This window comes from Argopecten irradians, chromosome 4 (genome assembly GCF_041381155.1).
Source record: "Argopecten irradians isolate NY chromosome 4, Ai_NY, whole genome shotgun sequence".
Classification (NCBI taxonomy): Eukaryota; Metazoa; Mollusca; class Bivalvia; order Pectinida; family Pectinidae; genus Argopecten; species Argopecten irradians.
The window spans coordinates 6,763,949-6,774,193 of record NC_091137.1 but is presented as its reverse complement, the minus strand read 5'-3'; the positions used below and the strand labels follow the sequence as shown (position 1 = coordinate 6,774,193).

General features: G+C 39.1%; 1 protein-coding gene across 2 annotated transcripts in view; it reads left to right on the top strand.

Annotated features, from left to right (window-relative positions):
* Positions 1 to 8,103: 8,103 nt before the first annotated feature.
* Positions 8,104 to 10,245, top strand: part of LOC138320461 (LIM/homeobox protein Lhx9-like) — a 46,247-nt gene continuing 44,105 nt past the window's right edge. Inside the window, exon 1 of one of the 2 annotated variants that reach the window (XM_069263424.1) lies at positions 8,104 to 9,034. In XM_069263424.1, coding sequence (XP_069119525.1) covers positions 8,891 to 9,034 — 144 coding nt within the window. In that variant the 5' untranslated portion in view covers positions 8,104 to 8,890. The remainder of the gene's footprint in view (positions 9,035 to 10,245) is intronic. The other variant, XM_069263423.1, reaches the window with a different exon arrangement.

The window sequence follows — 10,245 nt, the reverse complement described above, 5'->3', positions numbered from 1 at the left end:
CATTACCTAGACATAGTGTTGTCTTATTGTGAAAGTTTGGCGGTCTACTTTTGAAATACTTTAAGAACAAAAGTTCACCGTTTGGCGTGTCTTTTTTGAACACCCCAAATATTTATGTTTGTGTATGTTGGTGGTCTGGCTATGCTCAGGTCATTTACGTATATTGCACCACATTCAATGGAGTGTGAAATGTGTGTGATGGTTTATATATTTCGGATATTTTTTTAACTTGAGAACAAATTCCATTTGTAATGATATAAGCATCCATGGTATAAAGATAAATCGTGAAACCTTTCCTAGCGACTGTCTTACTGAAAGCCACTACAACCTGTCGCAGTCACTCAGTTTTAGAATGTGCTAGAATTTAGATGGTGGAAAAGCCGGAGTACACAGGGAACACTCAGCAACTATCAATGGTATTCATGAAGTGAAAGGCTGTACGAAACAGAAAATACAGTGAGCATTGGAATCAAAATAAACATGTCTTATAATAGTTTACCGTATACACAACTCTAACTATTGCCAGTTTCAGTTCTTAGTTCTCCTATAAGTCTGTTTAAAACAGAAGGGAGTTGTGGGGCCGGGTCGAACACGCCCAGATACTTCTTCAACCGACTCCCACACAACACTCAGAGACAACATCCGTCGGTAAAGGTGGTGGAGCGGAAATGATATATCTGTTATCTACGGAATCAGCGGAAGTTGTAAGTGGCATGCGCAATTGGCTGAAGCACAGACGAGGCGGCATTTGCACCCGTTTACAATCTCCTGTAACAGAACAAGTAGCTGGGATTAAGTTACAGTTTTTTGATACAAGATAAAAAATGTCAAAAATAGTTATATGCACCAAGATTTATGGGGAAAACCACAGTGTTATGTGGGCAGAAACATCTTTTATCAATCTGAAATCGTTTCTATAAATACACAGGGTCCTTCAAAGTGAAGCTGTGACACTCCTTGCTATTGTCGCCGTTACGCCGACTACGTCCCAAACACAGGGGCCTGGGGATTAGTTATAGTATAATGCAATCTCAGAAAAACCCATGGGTTCATTACAGTCGACACGTAATATAATGACACAGGGGCATCGGATACTACTCAACCACTATCTGATTATAGGGACACGGAGTTTGTACAGTCTATATTTATTTGTTTCGACGTATGAGTAAAATAAACTTCGTGTTTTCAGAAACAGCTCAATGTTTGCAAAGAATCATATGTCCTCCAGTATCTTTCTTTCTTTGTCCAGTTATTTACAACGAATCGGTTTAACGGCCATTCTTATGTAGCTTTGAAAGAGGTGTTGGGCGCAAATATGTAGTGGCCAGACAGGGGTTCGAACCTGGGACCTCAAATCACTAGCCGCATGTTGTTCTGTTTGAGCTTAAACATGTGGTTAAACGATGTTTAACCTTGGCCAGTCCTGCTACAACTATCTTTCTCTCCCTAAAATGATGAATGGATAAGAGTAAGATGCTTTTTAGACAAGAATGACTGGACACCATGACATACTGTTATTTCTCCTCATGCCCCTGTGATGTCGACACCATGACATACTGTTATTTCTCCTCATGCCCCTGTGACGTCGACACCATTACATACTGTTATTTCTCCTCATGCTCCCGTGACGTCGACACCATGACATACTGTTATTTCTTCTCATGCCCCTGTGACGTCGACACCATGACATACTGTTATTTCTTCTCATGCCCCTGTGACGTCGACACCATGACATATACTGTTATTTCTTCTCATGCCCCTGTGACGTCGACACCATGACATACTGTTATTTCTTCTCATGCCCCTGTGACGTCGACACCATGACATACTGTTATTTCTTCTCATGCCCCTGTGACGTCGACACCATGACATACTGTTATTTCTTCTCATGCCCCTGTGACGTCGACACCATGACATACTGTTATTTCTACACATGCCCCTGTGACGTCGACACCATGAAATACTGTTATTTCTACACATGCCCCTGTGACGTCGACACCATGACATACTGTTATTTCTCCTCATGCTCCCGTGACGTCGACACCATTACATACTGTTATTTCTCCTCATGCCCCTGTGACGTCGACACCATGACATACTGTTATTTCTTCTCATGCCCCTGTGATGTCGACACCATGACATACTGTTATTTCTACACATGCCCCTGTGACGTCGACACCATGACATACTGTTATTTCTCCTCATGCTCCCGTGACGTCGACACCATTACATACTGTTATTTCTCCTCATGCCCCTGTGACGTCGACACCATGACATACTGTTATTTCTTCTCATGCCCCTGTGATGTCGACACCATGACATACTGTTATTTCTACACATGCCCCTGTGATGTCGACATCATGACATACTGTTATTTCTCCTCATGCTCCCGTGACGTCGACACCATGACATACTGTTATTTCTCCTCATGCCCCTGTGACGTCGACACCATGACATACTGTTATTTCTTCTCATGCCCCTGTGATGTCGACACCATGACATACTGTTATTTCTACACATGCCCCTGTGACGTAGACACCATGACATACTGTTTTTTTCTCCTCGTGCTCCTGTGTCGTCGACACCATGACATACTGTTACTTCTCCTCATGCCCCTGTGACGTCGACACCATGACATACTGTTATTTCTCCTCGTGCCCCTGTGACGTCAACACCATGACATACTGTTACTTGTCTTCGTGCTTCTGTTACGTCGACACCATGACATACTGTTACTTCTCCTCATACCCCTGTGACGTCGACACCGTGACATACTGTTACTTGTCTTCGTGCCCCTCTGACGTCGACACCATGACATATTGTTATTTCTCCTCATGTCCTTGTGATGTCGACATCATGACATACTGTTATTTCTCCTCGTGCCCCTGTGACGTCGACACCAAGACATACTGTTATTTCTCCTCATGCCCCTGTGACATCGACACCGTGACATACTGTTATTTCTCCTCGTGCCCATGTGACGTCGACACCATGACATACTGTTATTTCTTCTCATGCCCCTATGATGTCGACACCATGACATACTGTTACTTGTCTTCGTGCCTCTGTGACGTAGACACCATGACATACTGTTATTTCTCCTCATGCCCCTGTGATGTCGACACCATGACATACTGATATTTCTCCTCGTGCCCCTTTGACGTCGACACCATGACATACTGTTAATTGTCTTCGTGCCTCTGTGACGTAGACACCATGACATACTGTTACTTGTCTTCGTGCCCCTGTGACGTCGACACCATGATATACTGTTACTTGTCTTCGTGCCTCTGTGACGTCGACACCATGACATACTGTTAATTCTCCTCATGCCCCTGTGACGTCGACACCATGACATACTGTTATTTCTCCTCATGCCCCTGTGACATCGACACCATGACATACTGTTATTTCTCCTCTTGCTCCTGTGACGTCGATACCATTACAAACTGTTACTTCTCCTCATGCCCCTGTGACGTTCTCGATGTAAACAGTACGACTAGAAGAACAATGAATACAACAATAGAACCCCTGACTGAGCGCTACTCAGACCCTATCTTCTGTTACCGTCCGTACTTGTACGTCGTGTTACTTTTCAGGTGAACAATCCCAGAATGGTCACACATGAAACATGCCAACTGACCAGCCATTGTCCGGAGACCTGTAGGAGGTCGTCCTTCTCCTATGACCAGTCAGGGACACTGGTAAGGCGATTATGCCACTGAGCCAATGTCGTTTGCGACAAACAATGGGAGAATGTAGGTATAAAACCACCTGTAGTCAGTCTGTGGCTGTCTAACTGTGGAAAGAGACCGCCAGTTGACGATATGGAACAAAATTGCTTTAAATAATTAAAGATTTATCTATTTTACATAAATAGCGAAACAAACTAGTTTTGAAACCTTTACCAAACACTCTTGTTGGTATGGATGGAAATGTGGTTTTAATGAGGGAGGACACTGGGGCTTCTGATGGACACACACAGCACAGGGACTTGTAACGTAGGTTGTGAGAAAGTCTGCCGTGTATACATGTGTACTATATACTATATAAATGGAAGAGGTACACCTGCCTCTACAAAAGTCGCCTGTATTCCGTCAAACATTGATAAATATGTACATATTTAATACCAATATATTCTTAAATAAATTTTCGACATGGAAAACACAACTTCAAACACGAAATAATATATTAACATACCTTTATTTCACTATGAACGTGGAAAATGCAGTCAGATATCACCGATGTCGTTTTGCCTGTCCACTGAAATCTAGGTTAAACACGTTTGTGTGGATATTGTGTACCCCATACCCGGACCCGGACTGGAAACACCATATACCCGGTGTCTGTACACTAAACGCTACAATATCAATGTGGTAACGGTCAAGTACAACATTAGAGTCTCCATTTAAGTTAGATTCTTCAATTAATGATATGTGCATCTCAAATTAAGGTTCTTCTAAGAACCTAAACCGTGAAACTTAATTTATACAGAGTCTGAGTACAGAATTTCAGTGTAGTATCGGGTAAGGGCGAGTACACCAAAAAGTTACCCATCATCAATTACAATATGGCGGATTATACGAACAAGAGTCGCGTGCTGGATAAAAAAAAGTGTGATTCCTCGCTTAGCTGTTAGATTGGATTAATGAAAGAGTTATCAGAGATAGCCTATTTGTATTTGCAATGGGAAAATATCACCAGAAAGTGAAATGAATGCATACAAAATTTGTTACAAGGGAATATGAGTGCTTTTGACCTAGATTTTACTGGACAGGCAAAACGACATCGGTGATATCTGACTGCATTTTCCACGTTCATAGTGAAATAAAGGTATGTTAATATATTATTTCGTGTTTGAAGTTGTGTTTTCCATGTCGAAAATTTATTTAAGAATATATTGGTATTAAATATGTACATATTTATCAATGTTTGACGGAATACGGGCGACTTTTGTAGAGGCAGGTGTACCTCTTCCAAGCGAGCCGTTGGTTCCCTTGTCCTTTTATATAGTATATAGTACACATGTATACACAGCAGACTTTCTTACAACCTACGTTACAAGTCCCTGTGACACACAGGGTCGGACAGATGACCCGTACTTTTAAACGGCCGATCAGGGACAATGTATTATTATGTGACGGAGTGGGGAGACGTCAGCGAGATAACACTATAAAGTTGTCAAGAAACCCGCTATCACAAGGAGACACGACACGAAACCCGCTATCACAAGGAGACACGACACGAAAATACTGAAGCCTCCCATAAGTAATACATTATCACTAAACTAATATCATAGATACAACGCACAAGAGGAGAAGTCGTCGTTTTAGTGATCATAACTGCTGATACAAAGTTGAGTAAATCAATAAAATCAGACTTTACAGAGTCCATAGTGTGGGTATTCTTCTGTAATTTTACCATTACTTGATGTGAAGTTTCAGCTTTTATAAGATTATTCATCATCATCCTCATCATCATCATCATCATCATCATCATCATCATAAATTATCATCATCATCTTTATCATCATAAAAATCTTTTAAGATATCGTGGCAATTGCTTTGCTGGCACCATCTAACTTGCGACAAAGCAGTGCCTTTTATTTTGTTTCAAATGCAATCTAATTTTTTGAAAATATGTTGCTTTATGCTATTGGACATTCCTAAAACCTGTAACATATGTACCAATTTTTATCAAAATTGGAGACCAAATTGAGCCCTGGTTGCCATTTTGGACTTTTAACAGAGGAAAAACACCTTGGAAACATAAAACTACAGAGGATAAATGGCATCTCCTTGGCGTACACCTTTTGAGGTTTTAAGGTAACGTAATTATGACTTTAAGACTGATTTCCCTTATTTTTGCATATCATCTAAGGAAGATTCACACTTACTGTCAGTATAGATCTTTAGAATTATTGCTTCAACAAATAATTAATAAAAAACATGATTTTGTCCTTTAATCTTTAGTCTGAGGTCACAGTGACGTTATGACAGATATCTGCACATTGACTTGAAATAGACATGTAAAGTTGTGACTATGACATATTTTGGATTTCACACAATCTCGAAACTAATGAATACCGTTAAAAATTCAATATATTGTGTGCGAAGAAAACAATACCGAGAAGTAAAGGTGATATGAACCTCGTTCGGTAGTCCTAAACTGTAAAGTGATAGCTTCACCAATCAATCTTTCTCACTTTGGATCATTCCGATTTTCAATGATATCAATCTTAGTTCAATAAAAGGGTGTTGATCCAATATTTACTCGGAAAACATCGCTCACCTTTACAGGGCCGTGTTTGACAGTGTAAGAACTCACCTGTCTAAAATAATCATAGTGTACAAAAGCGAGTCGGAGACGGAATACAAAATACGGCTTGCGTCACAGGTTTGATTTTCGTCTTAGATCAGGTTTTGTGTTAAAAATCTGTCTTTCCACTCAAAACTGTAGTGTTTGCTTTTAAAGCTTCAAATATTCAAAGAAAAATAAGAGACCACCCGAACGGACTTGAAATGTTGGCGGTTTACGATCAATGCCGATTGTTGTCGAGTGCTTCTCTCGCCGTAACCTTACGTGACCTATCGTAATGTCACGCACAGTCCGAGAAGAGAATGTGAGATACTTTACAGTATAGCTGTAACTGTAACAAATACTTTTTGTAAATTTTATGCTGTCAACAACGGGCAATGGTGGGTGGTCGGGTGAAGCAAATGAGCTCAGTCACTTTCATTAATACGGTCGGAGCTCGGTTCCCCATTTGAGCTGTAAAGATGTGAGTTTTCTTTGAGGACTCCGGTTTTCTTCCACAGTTTGACCCCTCCCGCGTTTCGCTCTGTGTAAAACAAGTTCTTTCACATGTTAATCAGTCTAAATTATATATACATAACTAAGTTGTAATCAAGACAATTGTTTTGATTTATTCATATTATATATTTTATTTTTATATGACAAACAAGGTTTTGGACCATTCCCGTTATATGTTTAATGCCAAGTTTTTGTCCTATTAATTATATAGTAATAGCAACATTAATACACAGATGGACAATCATCGAAAACGCAAAAAGGCCAGAGAGGGGAGTGACCGAAAATGTACAGTGTGAGTCTAGATCTCGTGCCACATTCTGGAGGCGACGAGAAGATGTGGAAAGTAGTCTATAGGTGGTATACTAATGTTGACCCTTGTACTCAAGTGGTCTTTCCATGTTTGTGGACGACTGGTCACTCGCTTCCTTAGTCCAATGGTCAACATCGCGGAGTATAAACACTGAGATGTATAAACAGTGGACCACAGAACAAATATAAATACGGTAGTGTAAGATTCCGGGAACTAGCGGATACTCCGAGGTTTACCGCAACTTTCTGTAAAACAGGTGGTGTACGTATACTGCCAGCTTCCTATATACCTCTACAGATGTATTCAAATCATGCACGTTCTTTACACTATAAATTGCCAAAATTAACTCGGTTTCCCGTTTCATTAGAAGTTTCACATCGCTATTGAAACATCGGCGTATCATGGCGCATAAAATATAAATGTTGACGGAATCCCCGAAAAAATCCGAAATATAAACATTAAATGTAACAACACCGTTTATAATTTGTTATTTATGTCCGCACGTGTGTCGTTTGGTCGGTGATATGTCTAAGTACGTAATAAAATATATTGAAAATCTGTGCAATGTTGGACGAATCTGTACTAAACATCTTTCACTGGTAAACACAATCGAGATACAATTTATACAATCTGCTATCTTAACACGATAATGAAATATTCTATTTTCGATTTGACGAGCACTTGTACCTCATATTTACAATTTATCTATAATGGAACAAAGATATATGGTACTTTATATGGAATTTATCCTAGGATTGCGTATGAAGCCAAGAGGTATGGTATTGGCGAAACTGACAGTGCTGAGTGAAAGTCGGTTCCAAGAACATGTGCTTTGGACGAGAAGAGAAATAGACACGCCCACCGCTCGGCAATAGATTCCATTGTCAGCTTTAAGCCAATGAGATCGTTTGAGCAGGAAATCCGAACCACCATTGATGTGGAGAGGTTAGCTGGTGTTGAAATTTACAATCGGCGCGGGCGCCCCGCCCCTTCATTATCCAAAGCTCGGCTCGGTTAGAACTTCACCTATAGCTAAAAGAAAAGGCTTAGATACAACGGGAAACGGCATGTGGGATCTACTGGCGAACATGGTTTTATTTTATATATAATAATAGTCGAGAACTTGTTCTACACTTGTCAGTGTTATTCAAAGGGAAAATACGCCCGAAATGTGTCCATTTACACAATTGTAACCCAACGAGTGTCATAGCGCGCTAATGCATTCGGTGACACTTTAAAAGATAGCCATGCGGTTATTGCGTTTGATGTGATATATTTACATACCAAAAACATACATATTGTGTTACAAGAAATTTGGTGTCAACCCGAGTAGGCGATCTGGCCATCTGGGAAAATTCAGGAAACGTCACGAGGAACTGTTAACTAATCTGGCGCAGTAGTTTTAGACGATTAGCGGGATTTATAGTCACATTGGACAGTGCTTATAAAATGAAACAAGAAAGTATATTGGATGGTGCTTAAAATTTACTAACATAAAGTGCGATCTGATCGCGACGTGGCGGATTTCGCACAGAGGTGTCAAAAAGCTCGCGAAGTAATTTCGGACAATTATTGGGACTAAGTGTTATAGTGGACAGTGGTCAGTGGTCAGATAACGTGTCTGTAACAGTATATAAAAATCCGGTATCAGACTCCATCAACAAGTAGCTGATGGGGTATTAACAGACTTCTGGAAGAGGCGTCATCTGATGCTTTACGCCGTAACTTCGGACAGTTATTAGTGTGGTTGTGGACATCTGTGAGTCTATGGTCAAGCTAGGAGTCTGGACAGAGGGGAGAGAGATGGTTGAGAAGTCAAATCTTGGACTCTCCGACCCAGGAGAATACCATAACAACAATCCGCATTATCATGGAGAGGAGCTTCAGTACTCAGACCATCATATTAGAAGGGTAAGTCAACTTCCGCTCGGGATCTCAGTTCCCTTGGAGTGGGGGCAAAGTTACAAGAAAGGATCCTAAGAGGACTACAGCTACATCCAGGCCATCTAATTATTCAATATAATTATTCTTCTTTATTTTTTGTTGTTGTTGAAATTATTGTCATATTTTTATTTATGAACAAAAATGAAGAAAGTATGGTTAAGTAACTAAGCCTAGATCTAGATATATATAACATCGATAATGAAAATGATAATGACATGTATGATAAATATAAAGAAAATATCAAATTAAATAAGAAAAAGAATAAATAGGTCGAGAAAGAGTGTCAGTAATGTTTTTAGTTTGTTTACTTGTGTAAGTATGTATTAAAGCTTATCACCAGACGCGTATTATCTCGACAACACAATTAAGATAATGAATGACAAATTTCAGATGGTCTATATGTAACCCAGTCTGATACTGACAATCCATTATCTAATTTTAAAGGAAATACAATCAGACTATATAAATATGTCATCATCTATTGATATACAGAAGTAAATTTATAAAAGAAACAGTTGACAAGTATTCGCCGTAATCATCATCCCTTCTCTTAGTTACCGCAGTCGTCCATGTGTTTTATCACGTTAGATATATATTAAATTATTCTAATTAATAATAAGAGTGTTAATCAAATCGCATTAAGTATATATTAATTATCATTATTGTTAATTAGTATAATGGAATGTCGAATGTTTATCCTTGATAAAAAAACTAAAAACGACATTCCTACATACAGGAGCAAAATGCTTTGCTTATTAGAACAAAGAAACGATTTGTTTATAAATTATCAAATAATGAGATATCCAGTATTTCTGTCAGAATAATAATTCTTCATATATTGCACTATACTGAGTGAATTTCTTAATACCTTCCTACAAATTGCCTATTTTTATTCATCACAATGACAAGATCAAATCAAAATTAAGTAAATATTATTACTTAAGTATATGTATTTATTTATCTCTCATTGATTGGTTGTTTGGTAACCTTACATTAAAAACTGTTAGTATGCAAAGATGTTTTCTTTGATTTCATACTGTGTCTTAAATCATACCGGTCACAAAATTCTTTTGAATATGCAAAATCTATCTAGATAAAGAAAAATAGTAGCAGCCTCTTTAAAAATTATGCCAAATAGAATAAAACTAAAAAAATTAGTTGCAAAGGAACTACAGTGA